General features: G+C 38.1%; 1 protein-coding gene across 11 annotated transcripts in view; it reads right to left on the bottom strand.

Moving 5' to 3' along the window:
• Positions 1–18,806, bottom strand: part of TMTC2 (transmembrane O-mannosyltransferase targeting cadherins 2) — a 410,658-nt gene that overhangs the window by 64,276 nt on the left and 327,576 nt on the right. For all 11 annotated transcript variants that reach the window (XR_012078575.1, XR_012078576.1, XM_072973321.1 and 8 more), the window contains one exon: positions 8,226–8,340. Coding sequence is in view for 9 of the 11 variants with exons in the window: in XM_072973321.1 (XP_072829422.1) it covers positions 8,226–8,340 (115 nt within the window). In the remaining 2 variants the exon portion in view is untranslated. The remainder of the gene's footprint in view (positions 1–8,225; positions 8,341–18,806) is intronic.

The following is an 18,806-nucleotide window of genomic DNA, read 5'->3' on the forward strand; positions in this document are numbered from 1 at the left end:
ACGCAAAATAGCTGAACAATAGGATATTTGTAAGAACCAGGATGTAGCAGAAGGACATGTAATACACTGTTCCGTGGTAGATGACTGCAACAATTCCTACATCAAATACTAAGCAAGGAATAAAGCATTCTTTTTGATTATTATTTTTTAAATGGTGATTTAGATGTCAGAAATGAGATGTGAAAAGGGGCGAACAGGGAGAACACCTGCAATCACAGGTTTCACTTTCTGCCCAACCCCAGCTCCCAAGCTGACAGCCGGGAGCTTCACCTGACCCAGGTGAGCAGAGGACAGTTTTTAGAACAAACAGAGTGAAATGGACTTTTGAGTTCCGTCCCATGTACCTCGTCCTCTCCCAGAAAGGGGGGGGGGAAGGGAGGACCTCAAGGGAAAGGCAAAGAAATAGGGAATGAGACAAAGCAAGAACTGTGTTTGGAGACTTACTGTCTTACCCCCACGATCTCCCATGTTTGGTGTGAGGGTGGTCACAGTTAGACAGAGGGAGGAACCATGAGTTTCTGACAGGTCCAAGTAGAAGACTCAGAAGGTGGGGAAAGGGGAAAGCTGTTGGCTCTGCCAAGAGATCCCCTAGGCCATATGGATGCAAGCTTGTGTTCTGGCCACAGCACACTTTACAAAGGCCAGGAATGAAATGGTGAGTAAGAAAAATTACTCTTACCAGCAAACAGCACTGGGTCCAGATGGGGAACTATCCTCATTTAACACGTCACCCTGAGAGTCGACATTACGTCCTATATCTAGAGAATACACAGGTAATCACTATACCAACAGCAGACTGATCAACTGGAGACCCATGGAGGCTCCTTGCTCATCATGAACTCCTGCCCACTGTGTAGGCGGGGCCCTGTCCCTCTGCCGTGATCTGTGGCTCCTCAGAGCCAGCAAACGCACAGAGCTAGCGAAAGCCTAGATGGTGTCTGTAGACTGGACTACGGAGCAAACCTTGAATTCTGAAGAAATCACTGCACTAGGTTGTTATATTCATGACGTCTTTAGATTCAGTTTTTCCATCTTCAGTGAAAAGGTAGGCTCAGAGCGAAAACGAACAGTAACAAAAGTCACAAACAAATGTCCTCGTTCGATTACTACAGAATTCCGTTTTTGCACATGGGACTACGAAACTTACATCTGTTAAAAAATACAGAAATACATTTCACACAGCTAATGCCTCTCTCTCGTATTATTTTATGAGAGAAAAGTATCTTTTGGAACACAGGGTTAGGGCTCAATACCCTTGTAAGAAAAGACGCATAAAAGAAATCTGAGAATCAATTACATTATGAAACAACAACTTAATATACCCTATAAAATGTTTGAGGAGAATCTGATTAAAAGAATCATTGATGATTACCTACGTTTGTATGTATTCTGTGAGGATTATAAAATTAAAGGTTGGCAAATTTAAAATCACTTCCTTGAAAAACTAAAAAATAAAAACTCAAGTAGCATTGAGAAGACTCCTTAACTATAATTATTAACAGTTGTCAATTGTCAATCTTGAATTAAAATTATTTAATATGGATAATAACCACTGTTTGACTCATACAAAAGATAGTACTTTATTAAATAAAGTCTTGGTGATTATTTTCAAGGATAACTTATGAGCAGCATTTTTTTTTCGAGAACTAGAGCTGTTTGTTCCTATATCATGAAAGTAGAGTGAACCCGTAGCAAAGATATCCTGGGTCCCTGCCAACTTGCTAAACTTACACTTAGCTGTAAGTTACTCAAAGCAGAGCTAAATTTTAATTCTAGTTGATAAACTGTACAGTAGCAACCGCAGTAGAACAGAAACAAACAAGAACATAAAAATGTAGAGAAAATCTTAAAATAGCAAAACCAGGGTCACATGTATGTAAAAATAATGAAGCAGGAAAGAGCCTTATAATGAAACTCCTAGAGTACACCGTTTATGATCACCAAGCCTTCTTAAATAAAACTTCTCAGTCAGGACATCATGACCAGTAGGCAACTGTTGCAACACTAAACATAAAGAACAGAGAGGCAGAGGAAATGGAGCAGTAACAGGAAAAGACTGCTGTTGGTTTAGTGTTACAAAAAGATTCCTTGAAGTCAGAAATTGCTTGATGCGACCATTCTTTCATGGCCTCAAATCTTTCAGGGCTGCTAAGGACAGGTGAAGCCGGTATCTAGAAAGATTACTAATGTACTGGATCTTGGTAATGTCAACTCTAACATTCCTCTATAGCAAATTACTTCTTATGTTCAAGGTGAAATGCTTGGGTGGGGATAAGGGGTTGAGAGGGATGAGAAGGAAATGCAAGATGCACCTTGCCTGCAGGGGTGGTCCAAGAACCAACATCATAAGCAACACCCGGGACTTGTTAGATGGGTAAAACCTCAGGTAGGCACCATCCAAACGCAAGAAATCAGAATATGCAGTTTCACAAGATCCCCGGGTGACTGACATATACATTCATGGCAGAGGGGCACTGGGTAGGGAAACGTCTACCTCCAACCTCATCTGCCAGCCCCTTTCCTTTAAAGACCTTATAACCCATGACTATCTAGTCGAAATAAGCCCCTCTTGACCAAAAGTTTGCGATAAACTACAATTTATAAGTGGAAAACCCACTAATTTTTCAAGTGGTCTTTGGTAATCTGGAAGTGTCGAAGAAGCAAGCAAATGGCTTAGAGGGCCTTGGAGATGCATGCATCTCCAATGTCCAACCTGTATATGCGTGTGTGTGTGTGTGTGTGTTTCCACAATCTGCGCCGAGAAAATAAAACGATTTTGTTCCTTTATCACTTAAAAACTTGAATTTCATGTCACTTTCAGTGAAATTATTTGAGAATGAAAATTGAAAGGTAATTCTTTCTCATATATTCACACTACTCTCTAGCAGCTTGAGAAACCATGGGAACCAGTTGGCAGAGTGCAATTTTGCGTTCTTTACTTTAGGAAGCAGTGATGATGTGGGCCCTTACACTTGGAAAAAAGGTAACTGCACACTTATCTCAGCAGTGTGTCCTTCTTCAGACAACATACCATGATAGTATTTCTAAAATCTTAATATCCCTTCGGGAGTACAGACTTAAATTTCTCTCTCCTATGGCTATAAATCTACTTTCTAAAATTAACTATAAAGGGATAATTTAATAACTTTGGAAAGATTTATGTAAGACTTAGACATTTGATGACCTATTATTCTCTATAAATCCTGTTTCCATTAATAAACTGAGGAATCACAGCTTCTAGGTAATCCCCCAGTTACAAAGATATGACGGAGCCAATGAGACACAGTGAAAACAGTATTATACTTGGTCAGAATACACTAAGTTTAAATTTCAGCTTTGCCAACTGTGGGAAATAGCAATCTTCTTTGACCCTCAGTCTCTTCTTCATCTGTAAAACGGGAATAGTGGTGTCTATTTCACATATATGCAATTATAACTAAGAGGGTGACATATAAAATAAAAAATATGATGCCAGGCAGATAGGAGATACTCCAATAAATGCTACTTTTGTTCCTTCATTACCCTGTAAGTGGATTAAAAAAAAAAAAACAACTTTCCACCACAGCCCATGAAAACTGTGAATAAGTTAAGTCTGTTTTAGTGCCTCTAGACTTCCTCTCAGGTGTAAAATATCTTCCTGCACTTTCTAGCTTCCCCAGTTCTGGGAGAAAATTGAATAAACCCATTCATGCTTCTAACAGAATAACTGATTCAATAATTTCCTTTCCCAACTCTATAGACATACCTCTACTTAGTTTTAGTATTTTAAAATCTTTTGATATTTTCCTTTGATGATAACCAATCTGCTTTTTTTTTTTTTATGCTCTCATCTGGAAACATTCAGTACTTTTTCCATTTTATTTTAAGTACTAGAAGTGTCAACACGTGTGGTCACCATTCATTATGTGAGGTCATTCAACATCTGTGATCACCCTCCCTGGAAATATATTTGGTAATTGGCCATAATGTGGGTCCTGTCTTCCTGAACCAGGCAGAAACCAGAAATTCCCTCATCTTCCAACTTTCTTTCAGCCAAGGTATCAGCACATGACCCAGGTTCCACCAATCATAGGCAACCTCAAAAGACTCAAAGTCAGATGAAAGCATCATGGGGAGACAGCTGCACCCAGAAGAATCATCTTCTAACGAACATGGTGCTTGCTCTACTTGGTTCCTCGTGGGTGGTGGTGGGAGAGCTCCAGACTGGAAAAGCTGCTAAGCCTCAAGGAAAGCCTGGTGGTTGGGCATTATTTCTGGCTGTGTAGAGTGCTCTTGAGCCTGTGGGAGAGTCTGGGGGCTATAGAAGACTCTTCAGTAAATCCTGTTTCTGCTTAAACTGGCAAGAGTGGATGCTTTTGTTTGCAAGTAAAAACCGTGACCCATACAAGTAGACAATTTTAGGAGCAGATTTATTTTCATTAATTTTGCTTTCAATATGATGATTAAAGACTTTCTTCTTATCTTGGAAATTTTCTCTATTTGTTGATGATTGCTTATCTGCTCCATGTTCTCCTTCAGAAATTTTCTATTTACATTAACTTTATATAACTAAACAAATGAAATTATATATGTATATATGCTGTATATAACTACATACCCATATATACAGCTTACAATTATACACATATTTATATATACACAGACAAAAGTATATATCACATATTACATAAACACTACATATATACTATACATATGTGTATATATTTAACTATATGACTATAGTTGTATATACTACATATAATTGTACAAACATATGTATATGAGTATATATACACTATTATCAATCTATCCTCAATCTTTCATCCTTTCAGTTATCATTTTTCATGTTTTTAGTATTTTCCATTAAGTTCTAGGAAAATATATATAACGTAAATTATCAATCTATTAATTATACATTGTCTTCACTGTAGTTATTAACTCAGAGAGTCTATTACTTGCTTAGTAATATTTTATGATGTTTTATATAGCTCCTCTTTCCAATCTATTTTATTTTCACAGATATATTCTGTATCAGTTAGGACAGGTTAGGGTACCCTGCGATAATAAACACATCCTAAATCTCAGTGAATTAAGACAAAATTTATTTTGCACTCAGTCAGCCTATCCAGTGTAGGGGAGAGGGGAGGTTTGTCTCTCTTTGCTTATTTCAGCATCTATTTCCACAATTTCCAAGGCAGAAAAAGGGAAAAGCACTGACTTTTACAGTTTTGGCTCAGAAGTGACATACATCACATTCACACACAATGACCTCATTAAGACCTACGAAGTTCTTCAACTTGGAAGAAGGCAAGAAAGTGCAATCCTATTATGCCTTCCAAAGGTGAAAGGCCAAATATATTTGGTGAATAGCATCAGTATTTCCTTATCACACAGTGTTCTTGCCAATCACTGTGACAACAGGAATTAGAAATGTTTTAACTCCAGACAGAAAAGATCTTTATCCATGATTGGGAATTAAATGAGTCTGTTAGAAATTTCTGAAATTTCAAGCCTCTTGAAGGTTCCAGTAAGATAAAGATTTTGCTCCTTGATGGCCTCTTCCAAGTAGGATGACTTTTTTTTTTTTTCTGACATTTGTGATAAACAGGTTTTTTTCCTCATTAATAGATTCTTTGGGTCATTTCATTGAGAAATAGTCAAGGAAAGAGAAGTTAAATAAGTGTGCTTCAAACCCTATCTTGAACTGTAACATTTTCTAAATTGCTGATTTTGGATGTTAGGTCAATCATGAATCTGGCTAACCAAGACACAACCAGGGAGACATCTGCCCTCTCTCACACCCAACTGATCACCAAACCTTGCCAATACTGTCTCCTCTGAATATCTTAGAAAAGAACACAGCTCTTGAAGAAAATATTAATACCAATGCAGTTTAGAACAATTTGGCATCCCCAGGGCGCCATGTTAGATGTAACATTGAATAAGCAAAATCTTGGCAGCTAACCATTCTGATAAGGCTGTATTCAAGGGAAAAACTAATAACCTTTCTTATTCTTTTCAGCAAAGTCCAAAATGCTCTTGATTAATAAAGAAAGAGGCTGGAGTTCAGCTTGCACAGTAAGCATTCAAGAAATACTTGAATTTGTCAGAGATGAAAAAATAAGTAAAAACATTCATAGGGACTGCCACCGAGTTGAACATGATATGGCCAGGCTGCTGTGGTCATACTTGCAATCAATATAGAAAGGCACTGACTGAATGTAAGTTAACGAGGAATGCAGACTGCAGAAAGCTAGAGAAGGTTTTGAAAAAGAAATCCTAAAGATTTCCACATTGCCAATGTATAACAAAAACTTTCCGCTGGTTTCTAGCACTATGGTAACTAAGGTAAAGTTACCAATGATAAATTTAACAAGGACATTTTTTATAATGTTCTTATAACGTGTTTCCACTGGTAGACCTTGAATTTCAGCTACTGATTTACTAGGTAGCAAAGCGCCTTGCTGATGAAAGTATCTATTATTATTAAGATGAATTAGCTTGTAGAAACTTGTGCATTCTCATCCTTGCAAATGTTTTGTTGTGATTAAAAGCACAGTATTTTATTCATGAAGAACACAAAAGTCCTCTTTCCAATAACAGCACCTAGCCTTGTCATGTAAAATTACAGTGTCTTTTGAAAATTATCCTTCCATTGAAGGTTCTTGCAAACTAGCTACAGTTTATTTTAAAAATATATCAACAACAAATTGAACCCTGATTTCTCCTTGTAGATATCTGCACTAATATGGAGTGAGGGTATGCAACTGAAACCTCACAGTACATGCTTTCCACTCAAATAAATTTTGAATTTTTTATTTAAAACTTACTAAAAGCCAAGGAGGAAACCACTAAAATACAGTTATAACAATAATCTCAAATTATAAATCCAAGGTAATCTATAAAACTTGCTTTAACTATTGGTTCCTGGGGGAGAGGGGTAGGTAGAAGGCTGTGGTTATAAAAGTACAAGAGGTATGCTTGTGGTGATGGAAACTGTCTGCATTTTGACTGGAGTGATGGATACATAAAACAATACATGTGATAAAAGTGCACACAAGTAAATACACACAGATACAAAGATACACAGGGGTACAAGTGAAACTGGGGAAACCCAATAAAACCAGTGGGTGGACTGCATCAGTATCAATCTCTTGGTTTTGAGACTGACCGTATGGTAGTTCTATAAGATATTACCATTGGGGAAACTAGATAAATGGTATAGGAACTTTTCTGTGTTATTTCTGAACTGCATGCAAATCTACAATGATCTCAAAAAAAAATTTTTTTAATGTTCCTCTACTTTTCTCAAAAGTCCATGTTTTAAAACCATCTAAATGTGGACCAACTCCTTTGTTATTTTCCGTCTCATGTAAGAGTAATCTACGTAATTAGAAACTTGTCCCTAGAAGCCAGGCTCAGAGCTCATAGTGTGAACATCACCTAATGAAGCATGTAAGTGGAGATTTAACAAAGTGAAATCCAGACAAGAGTGTGTGAAAAGGGGTATATGTATGGCTAATAGAACGAATAATACTTTTTAAACAATTGTTTAAAACATTTGAGTTTCTTAAAACATTCATCTTTAAACACATTGACTTTCATTTTATATTCACAAAATAATTGTTGATCTGCCTTTTAATCGTTTTGCCACTACTGTAATTAGCTTTTAAAATAATCTTTCTGAAAACATAAGCACTAATGGTCTAAAAACATATTGTTTCAATATATAGCAGCAGTGCCAATTATAGGGCCATTCTGAGAATTTCATAAGCCTTAAGTATATTTGTATTTTATAATCAGCTCCACTACCAAGCATAATAAAATGTATCCACACGCCCTAGTCAATATAATTAATATAAAATCACAAATACTGAGATGCAGTTGACTAACTGACATAATATTTAGCTTTGGAGACACTGAACTAGACAGATATTAATTTCAACTTTGCAATTTTCTTTTTGTGTTTTAGGGCCAATAATTTTTGAAGGAAAGGGGAAAGGGACCCTAATAATTTTCAGAGAGTCCTAAAAGCTCAGATATCCCATGTGCTGTGCACATAAACAATAATGAATTAAACAGACCTAATTTTAACACGGTTAAGTAGCATAATTCTCTTAATTTTCTTTCAAAATGTGCAATAAGGCGGCACGGTACAGAAATTAATATAATTAATTTAATTCTATTAGTTTTATATAATTAAAGCTATAGTGTGGGTCTTTTAAGGTACAGTGGCAAAAGCTAACCTGAGCATGTGGGCAGCATTGAAGACCACATCAAACTCTGTGCTGTCCAGTTCAGCTGCTTTTTTTGCCATCTCGGCTGCTTCTATGAGGCGAGCTTCTTCCAGAAGAAACTGACCTGCAAAGTAGGAAGTCAAGTGAGTTTAAACTTGGAGTAATAATCCTGTGAAACAATTAAAGCTGCTGTAAGAGAAAAGTGTAAGTACAGTGGGAAGGGTGATATAAAGCAAAGATTTATGCGTGCTCGACATCTGTGTGCTTATTATTCAGTCACATTTTATATGCTTTTTCCTTCATTGCAGGACATCACATTGTACCCAGTGTGGTACATTAACAACATTTTTTTCCTTACAAATCCTCCATAGACTACTGAGGCAAGAAATACAATGAACAAATTTAGGGATATATTACAAATATGAACATTTTAAAAATACATACATAAAAAAGACTGCTGGGAAGATTATGTTTTCTGATGGTCAAAGTATTTGCAGTTGAAGGCACTATATTAGCTCCACTGCTAAATCTACAGCCTGGGTGTAAGTTATTTCAATAAGCCACCAATCAACTGGTTTAAACACCATTTGTTGCACCTATAAAGTTGTCACTACAATAATCATATGTTGTACCACTAGTATAAAATTTAATTATTAGCTTTAAGCCTCTGAGATCCTAAGATGATAGATGCTTTGTAGGAAAAAAAAAAAGATACATTACAAGATACATTTGATTTTAATTACTGGTCCTTTAAAACAGCTTCTGTCTCTGATGCATATGCACAAACAGGGCTATCTCTACTGATTAATGTAACTGATTTAAGTTACATTAAAATTGCTAAAAGAACAAAAAAAAAGGTCGGTTTAGCATTACCTTAATTAGGCTGACTAATAAACATGGAAGAAATACTGACAAACTCAGATTTTTGAGATTACTTTCACGTTAGTTTTGCAAGGTTAGGATTATCGTGCATAGAATCACACAATTCTTTAAAACTGTACCTCGAGAATTGTTACATGATACTATTCCAGAATCATACTGTAAATTCAAAGAAAACAACATAAAAGTTGGCCCCAATTTTAAGGCTGTAAGTAAACAGAGAGAACAGGCTGCTTTTTTATAGCTGGGGATTTATTAACAGCAAAAGTAGTGATGTTAACCCTTATCTGATACAGATACTAAAATGAAAATCTAATCAACAGATGACAGAGATACGCAGAAACCATTCGCACAGCTGACAGGCTTCAGAGGTATTTTCTAACAGAGATACTGGGGATTGAACCCGGGACCTCGTGCATGCTAAGGACACACTCTACCACTGAGCTATGCCCTCCCCCCTTAGAGTTGTTTTCTATTTATTATTTCTTTTTGCTCTGAGATTCCTGTTTGCTTAAAGTTTAAGACTTTAACTGTATGGAAAATAGTTATAAAAATGATTTGCAAATCCCAAGCTACACATGGAAACAGAAAAACTTTAAGACTGGTAAGTCCTCCCGCCCCATGCCTGTTAGAAGCGCCCACTGTTTACGGCTTATCAAATAAATTTACCAATTGTCTTCTGACCTCAAGGAGCAGTTCTTGCGATACAAGGGGAAATTTTCCATTTTAAGGATTTACAGTAAACCGCAGCCACCGCTTCTACTTCGGCATTTCTAAACTTCAGCTGGGAAGGAGTGGTAAGTAAAGACAGACCTGGGATTCTCATCCTATTTTTTAAAAGGAAGAGACACAAGTCTTCAGACCGGGAGTTGGAGATCCTTCAGTTATTTCTATAAAAAGTTTGTATTACTTTCTTAGTTTGTCACCTAACATTTGGTGCCTTTCTCATCTCCCAAAACAAACATAATTGTTGGGTCAAAAAATAATTAAGAAAACAGAGTTGTAAGCAGTTGTGTTTATAAGTAGAAAAATGTATTACTTATGAAATTCATGTAGAGGTTAACTCTACAAACATGTTGATATGAAATTCAACTTAAAGTATATGTGGTTTTAAAAAAGTAAAGTAAAAATCAGATATTCTGTGGCATACTGAATAATTAATATCTCCTCATCTATATCTTAGTAAAGGACCCTAGGCTAACCTCATTTTTCAGTTAGCTATGTTTATTAGAGATTAAAAAAATTAAAAGAATATTAATTGCTACCTGTTTTCAAGGCATATATATCTAATTAAATGCATTCATAAATATATTAATTAGTCATGTGATATTTAAACAAAAAATAACGGAGGAATTTATTGTTCTTTTTCATTTTCAGACAGCTATTCATTCTAAAATATATTCTGTATTAATAGTTAGGAAAATGCAACAATGAATGGAATAATTAAGGTTATTTTCTTAAAATTCATTACTCCAGATGGTAAGAGGGAAAAGGAGATATATTAGCCCTGGTTAAAAAAAAAAAGAAAAGAAAAAGAGGAATGATGTCTATACTGTCCATACATAAACAGAGAGGGGTAGTGACAAGAAGTCTATGTGAAGAAGACAGTGATATTCAGTGGCTAACAGGACAGTTTACATGCAAGTTTCAGGGCAGAGCCTTTCAAGTTTTGTTAATGCTGAACACTTCTCCGATGCTCATCAATAAAAATTCATTAGCTAGCTGTGTAAAATCAAATATACAATTTTTAAAATATTTCCTTATGCCACAGAACATACACTTTGCAGCAGCTTCCAAGATCTCAGAGCTACATTTAAAACAGTAGAATTCATTTAATTGTATTAACACTCAGAAAAAAAAAAAAAACAGTTACACAACACATTAGTAAGGTATTTGCCTAATTCCCACCATTTTGTTCTCGACGGGGCCACATATCTCAGTAGTCCAGCCTTAGCATTCTGCTCTGATAAAGGCATAAAACATTATGGAGTGTGAATCATTTGGGATCTTTTTTTCTAACTGAATTTGAAAATCTGAACCAAAGGTGAAAGTAAATGATCATTCTGCTATGTTATACAATGATTGGTTGTTGAAAGAGTCCACAATTGATGGAAAATAGTCACAAGGATTTCAAACACACAGAATCAGCATAAATAAGGAAACAAAGACATACTAGGTTTCTTCTAAATAATTATCTGAAAGAGCCTACACTGGTATGTTATCAGGGGACTAATAGGAAACACAATTTGCCCTTTCTCCTCAAAGACTTCACCTCAGATCACTCCTCTGCCCCCAGCTTCTTCTGTTATTGCTCCCACTGGACCCTGGCTCTAGACTCTGAACTACTTCCACTTACCTTAGTCCCTTAATCTGATGTTTCACAACCTTATTTGTCCTGAACTCTCATTCTGTAAGGTTTCTCTGCCGTGCCCTACCCCAGCCTCCAGTCCGGTCTTGCCTATCTATTGCAATAGGATACCTTTCATTTTTATTCCCTAAAACATGTCCTTCTTGGTGAATCCTTCTTTGACCACTTTCCAAGTGTTAGAACTACTTATGATGTAAGTTCACTGTAACGTAACTTACCAGCTAAACTAGAGCACTTAAAAGAGTGAAAGGGAGTGGTATTACTAATTGTGCTGGAACAAGGGGGGATAAACCAGAATTGTCCCAGTATGGCTGCTCCACTTACAGCCTATGTGCTAGGGCTGTGGATCTCAGTCCTCCAGACTTGGTTGCTCCTCTGAAGTGAACTGTTTTACACAATAAGGCACTGATTTATTGTTAGGAGAAATGATCAATACTAGCAAGTGAGACAGAGGTGCTCTCCATCAAAGAACATAAAGTCGTGCCCAACAAGACTGAGCCAGGTCCTGAAGCCAGGTGGGCAGGAGCTGCTATGGGGGTTCCGGGGGTAGGGGGACAGACTACAAGTTGCAGCCAGGACACCATAGGGACTGAAGGGTGTTAGAAAAGAAAAGCAAGAAAACTTGAGGAGGGCAGGCATTCTGGGGAATCTACCGGCATTGGTGGTTTCTGTAAAGCCTCAAAGGTTGCCCACTTCAGTGGTTCTCCAGCTTTAGTGCACATAGAATCTCCCTTGGAGTTGATAAATAAAACAGGGAGCAAGGCCCCATGCCTAGAGTTTCAGATGTAGCAGGTCTGGGTCACAGCCTGCAATCTGCACTTTTAACAAGTTCCCAGCTGATGCTGATGCTGCCAGTCCAGTGCCCACAGCTGGGGAACCAGGTGTCTTATGGGAACAGGAAAGGTGTTTTGTACCATACTCTGGACTCCATGTCTGGGATTAGCTACCAGTTAGACAGAGTTCTTCTGGTAATCACCTGCATAAGGCATCCTCTTCCTTATATTATGGGCACAATGACCAGGTTCCATATACATGTGGAGCTAGAAATATACATGTGTATGAATCAGATATCCTCATTACATATACCTTTACCCTTTTAAACTCAAAATAAGGAGATTGCAGAGTTTTATCCCACATTTGTGGAATGATCTCTGAGAAATCATTTCTCTTTTATATAGTACAGATAAACACATTCTTGGGTTTGATAATTGAGTAGAATTTCAAATAAACAAACCACAAAAATTTAAGTAAAATACATCTTGTTCTCCTGGGTGCATTGTGTGACCACACAGTATCATTATTTCTTTGGTTTGTAATTTGTCTTACCCAAGTTAATTATCATCATTTAATTTGTCTCTAATCAAAGGGATGAAAAAAAACAAGATGAGAAGTTGTCAAGAACAAGAACAATGAAAAGACATTCAAACAGGGAAAACTAGAAGAGGATATAAAAAGAAAAAGCGTTCGTTAGAGGTCCAGGTATGAAGAGTGTCAATCTCCCCCCAGGGCTAAAATGGGAAAAGAGAAACAGCCATCAACAGTTCTGGACTCAACTGTTTTGGCATTAAAAGAGGTCTCCCATTTCCTCTCTGGACAAGTCTCTAACTGAACAATTCAAATCACCTGGTAGATTTTTACCAACACAGCAATATGACAATCCTATGAAGATCAATATTTCATTAATTCCTGGATTTAAATAGCTGTGTGAATAGTAGAAATCCATAAAATTATAAAGCTGGCCCTAAGCCATAGGCTCAAATTCTGCTTTGGAAAAGTTCTGCATAGAAATTCCCTAGATGAGTTGGGACTGTCATTTCTTACTAAAAAAAAAACATGAAACATTCACTGGTATGATCAATGCAACTAAAGTCAGGAGCTAAAACAATCTGCAATCAGCGTTGTGATGATCCAATTTTCTTCAGGAAAAATCATTCATATATAGCTTTAAAAAATGTTCGAAGCAAATGAAAAATTTTATTTATAAAATAACAGCTAGAACATAGCGTTTGCATGAAAAGAGCTCTCCTTGGGAGACGACATCAGATCATCAAAATGTATCCAGAACCGTCTTTTACTGATACCACCTTATCTCAAGCCATCATACCTCCCCACAACCCCAGATCACAGCAATCACTTCCTAACTGGTCTCCACGCTTCTGCCCTGGTTCTACAGGGTATTCTCAACACAGCAGTCAGAGAGGTTCTGTCAGATCCTGCTCCTCTCCAGTTGGCTCAGGGAAAGTGAAAGTCATTAACACTGGACTACACTGCCCCATAGGACCAGCATAGAGTTCTCCCTTGACCCTCCTACATCAGTCCTCTGACCTCATCTCCTTGTCTCTGACTATTCTCCCTCTTGGCCATGTACAATATCTATATTAGCCTCTTCCTGTTTGTCTAACACATCAGAGGAATAAACATCCCTGCTTCAGAGTCTCTGCCATTCCCTCCGCCTGGAAGGTATCACAGTAGCTCACTCCCTTACTTCCTGGCACACTATGGGGATTTAACAAACACATGTTCAATGACAGGGCTGAGTTAACTAACTATATCTCCCTATGTGGCTAATTGCTTCATCTTCCAGAGCAAGCTAGAACCTGGCCAGCATAGATCACCAGGCACTTTTCTATTCATGGCAGAGCTGCAGTGGATGGTCACACGTGTTGGGCATTGCGCAATCCCCAAGGACACCATTCACAATGAAGTCTGTGACTGTGCCTCTTGGACTTAAGTAACATGGTGGCCCAGGTCTTAGAGGTCTGAATTTCCCTTTTATACAACAAATAATCCAGATATCAACAATACCTTCAGAGATATTAATTCCAGAACAGTTCAGACTATGCAAGGTGGCTAAAATGTATTACATTCCTTTGTACTGTGGAATCAATTCAATAGTCTGGGAAAAGAAGAAACTAGTTAATGTATCCAACCCAAGATACATATATATTTTGCCTTGTATACACAAGATATAGTGATACTCGCTATGGGGGATACAAAGATGAATTCAGCCTTTATCCTTGAGCAGTTCCTATTTAGCAGAGGAAAGATACCGTGGGGATCGTTTAACCAATGGATACAAGCTTGAGAAGGGAGGCGTGCAAAGTATCACAAGCTAAGTGCATCACTTCTGTATGGAGGTGAATTGTCTGGTTTTGTTCAACTTATAATTAAATTTAAACATCCATAGAGTAAAGGGTACAAGTAATTGTTATCACAGGAATGTTTACAAAAACGACTCTGGTCATTTAATGAGAAGCCAGACCAAGAAAAAGGAGTTCACCAGCATCCAGAAGCAATTGTCTGTACCCGAGGGCTCTTTCCAAAGATTTAGATGACTGGAACAGGGACAAAGCCCCAGTGGAATTATTTGGGCTGACTGGCTTTGGTGACATTTAATGGTAACGGGAAAAGTGGGTGAAGTGGAACTGAGGTGAGTCCTTCATAGGCTGTTTCTTTGTTTATTTTAATAGAAGTATAGTCAATTTACAACGCTGTGTCAATTTCTGGTACACAGCATAATGTTTCACTCAGACATATACATACATATGTTCCTTTTCATTCTCTTTTTCAATAAACATTACTATAAGATATTAAATACAGTTCCCTGTGCTATACACTAGAAACTTGTTTACCTGTTTTACATATAGTAGTATCTGCAAATCTCAAACCCCCAATTTATCCCTTCCCACCCTTTTTCCCCCTGGTAACCATAAGTTGATTTTGCATGTGAGACTTCTTTTTTATATTATTATTACAGTGTTGTGTCAGCAGTCTGTTTACTATGTCGTGTCCGTCTTCATGGGTTGTTTCTATGGGCTGTGATGCTCCCTGGGAAGACAGGGTGGGCTATATCCCAATGGGCAGGATTTAGACTAGCTGTTGAAGAGAGATTCTCCTCCAGAGAGGCTACTTGTTCTTACATGCTTACTACGCCTGCGAGAAATAACGTTATGGAGGGGACTCTGCCCTTTTGCTTCTCTGAAGGGAGGCTTACTGAATGTCTGAGGGGGGTACGTTCTCAGGTTTCAAGCCAATCTCTCTCCCGTTCCCTTCTATTAGTTTCGCTGCTTTATGTGTTTGTGTTTTGGCAGCCTGAGTTAAGAAAAGCTCTGGTTTACTGAGACAGACCCAGTGTGATAAATGTGCTGCAGTTACTGGCTAAGAAAACAGGTGGGCCGGGGAAGCAAGGAAAGTACGCCCAGGAGGTCAATTAGACCGCCCACTTTGAGGCTGGAAGGCCTGGATCTGTCCCTAAGTGAATATGAGACCAAGAATTTGCCTGAATTGGACAGATGGCACAAAAGGTGTCTAGTGCAAAAGAGATCAGAGGAGCAGCAGGCCAGGGCTCCACGCTCAGCCAGAAGGGAGGTCGGGAAGACTGGCATTGCTTTATTGCACTGATTTCTCTCCTGACTCTTTTCAGAAGGATCTGAGATGCCAGAAAACCACTGAGAGAGTTAAAAAACTATCAGATGGGGATTGGGAATTGGGGGGTGGGGGGAAGGAGCAGAAGAGGGGAGACTAGGGAGGAGCTGAAGAGAAGACATGGGAAAGAGGGGAGGAGTGGGGGGAAGAAGGGTCAGGGAGGGGGCAGGAACCCAATCCCATTATAGGTTTAAGTAATATAGAGAGTCAGCAGGAATCAAGTGTGCTTTGTCACAGATAATCCATTCCTGCTAAGACTTCAATCTGAGTTTCATCACCTGAAGATGAAAGGTGGTACCACCTGTAGAAGAGGGGTACCACCTCACCAAAGGCAGAGGTAAGTAGCCTCATTTTGTTCTAGGATATTGTACAACCTGAGACAAGGGTGCTGGAAGGGAAGAGATGAGGTAGACAGAGGACTCAAACGCAGGTGCTGAAGTCACTAAGAAAGAAGCTGCCTCTGAGACTAAGTTATGTGGGTGGTAACGAGAATGGGGAGGGGTGGTCAACGAGCTTACATCCTCCTCCTAAGAAGTGCTCAGAGTCTTCTCATCATGCTCCCCACCATCTTCGTGGACTTTTCAAGCGTCCATGGGGATACAGAGGAGCTAATGGCAGAATACACAAACTTTGGGAACAACTGTTTTAATTACTTCTTCTTATAAGCTGTGATTCCCTTTCTCTCTGGTCTGTCTGCATGTTGATGGGTAAGGCTTTCTTCTTTCTTCTTCTTCTTCTTTCTCCTTCTCCTTTTTTTTTTTTCCAATTCCTAGGTGTTTACTGTCTCCTCTTCCCCTAATTTCTGTTTCTTTTTCAGATAGGAGGATATCAGTATGGTTTCCATTATAAAGTTAAAAGAATAAATGGTCATTGTTATAATTTACTGAGCCTTTATTACACACTAGTTACTTTATAAAATCGTAGGTGAACCCTCACAACTTGAGGCAGTAGCAATCATCTCCAGTTTAAGAAACTGAGGAGCAGAGAGGCTAGCAGAAGGTGGAACACACTCAAGGAGATGATAATCAGCTGTGGCTGGGTGTGCCTCATTCTAAAATCCAGGATCTACCGTCCAAAATCCAGTGCACTCTCTACTTCCAAACCCAAAATTTAATTCAGTTCTCATCATCTTGTGTTTATGGCTTCTTGAGTCCTATACAAAAACTTGAAAAGAATATATATAAGTTGTGGTTATGGTCTGAATGTCTGTGCCTTCCTCCCATTCATATCTTGAAATCCTAATCCCTAAAGTGATGCTATTCGGAGGTGGGACTTTTGAGAACTGTCTAGGTCATGAGGGTGAGGCCCTCATAAGTGGGATTAGTGCCCTTATGAGAGAGACCCCAGAGAGCTCCCTTGCTCCTTCTACCACGGAGAACACAGAGAGAAGACGGCTGAAAGTGAGGAGGCAGTCCTCACCAGACACCGAATCTACCTGAGTATGATCTGGGGACGTCTAGCCTCCAGAACTGTGAGAAATAAATTTCTGTTGTTTATAAGCCAGTGTGTGATATTCTGTTATAGTAGCTTGAATAGACAAAGATAGTGAGTCAGACCTGATGTCGTTTTGGAATCTCAGAAGCATGGTATTACAAGCATTTTCCATGTGGCAGAAGCTTCCTATTGGAGCAAAAAGGAAACTCATGGAGAATCCCTTGAATTACAGGGCCCATATGAGACATCCTGGCACCAAAAGCTTACCTTACATTTATAAACTAAATTCTATAGTGATTCCACATGACTTGTTTCATATGGACATGGGAATACATTGTAAGCTTGAGGAGCTATGAAGGCAACACTAAACACTTACTGGTAGCTTAGTTTGAAACCTATTGTTATACACTTCTTACAACTTCTCATGAAAGACCAGTGGAGAAATTAAGTTTATATTAGCAACAACATGAAGTACAAGTGCTGGAAAGCATTTTGGAAGCCCACACCCGTCCTTTTAGTTTACAGATGAGGAACCTTAACCCCAGAGGCTGACACTGAACCAACTTATTTAACCTATTTTATAAACCTCCCTAGCTTCCCTTCTTGCAAGCCAACCTGAAGAGAAAAGGCACCCTCTAATGCAATCCTTTCTCCCAAGACATAAAACTAGTGGATTCAAAATACAAATAACTAACAGTATTTTTAAATGCTGCCTTCTAATTGCCATTGCAGCCAGTATAAATTCCTGTAATTCCCTCTGTCCAGTTCCAACTGGATGGCACATTCCAAGTCACTTGTATCATTAACAAGCAAATCAAGCAAATTAAAAGTATGTAACCACCCAGCAGAGTGAATTTCCAAGAGAATAAAACTCACCAACTCTGACATTTTCAACGGCATTTGCAAAAGCATTAAAAAAAAAAGAGACTCAAAACAACATTTAATATTTCATTTACATTACATAAGCATTCATTCAACATTAACATTTCATTTAAATATTTATTTTTAAGCTGAGAAAGTGTTATTATTCATTCCGTCCATGGGTATAAATATCCTATCTATAACCAGTAAATCAGAACTTATGTAAGAATTATAGTATGTATCTTCTTGGACAAGAAGTAACAAAAATTCTAACAGAACAAACTTTCAGTCAATTTTGGAAACTACCTCCAATTCTAAAATGGAGAATGTAACTAACTGAGCTCAACATTTATTGCACATCACTGTGACACGGCAATGTGCTAGATATTGACGGTGCAAAAATGGAAAATAGGTCCTCCCTATTCATTATCTTAGCTTTTTCTGAATAAGGTAAATGCATAATTTTAGTATAAATATTTACATTCCCACAACCATTCCCCAGTTCAAGCCACCATCATTTCTTGCCCGTCAGACAGCAGCAGAGTTCCCCATGCTCTACTCTGATCTTTCTCTAATCCTATTGGCCACATGGTCCCTTCCGCTGCTCTTGAAATAAAATGTGA

The sequence above is a fragment of the Vicugna pacos genome, chromosome 12 (assembly GCF_048564905.1).
Source record: "Vicugna pacos chromosome 12, VicPac4, whole genome shotgun sequence".
Taxonomy (NCBI): Eukaryota; Metazoa; Chordata; class Mammalia; order Artiodactyla; family Camelidae; genus Vicugna; species Vicugna pacos.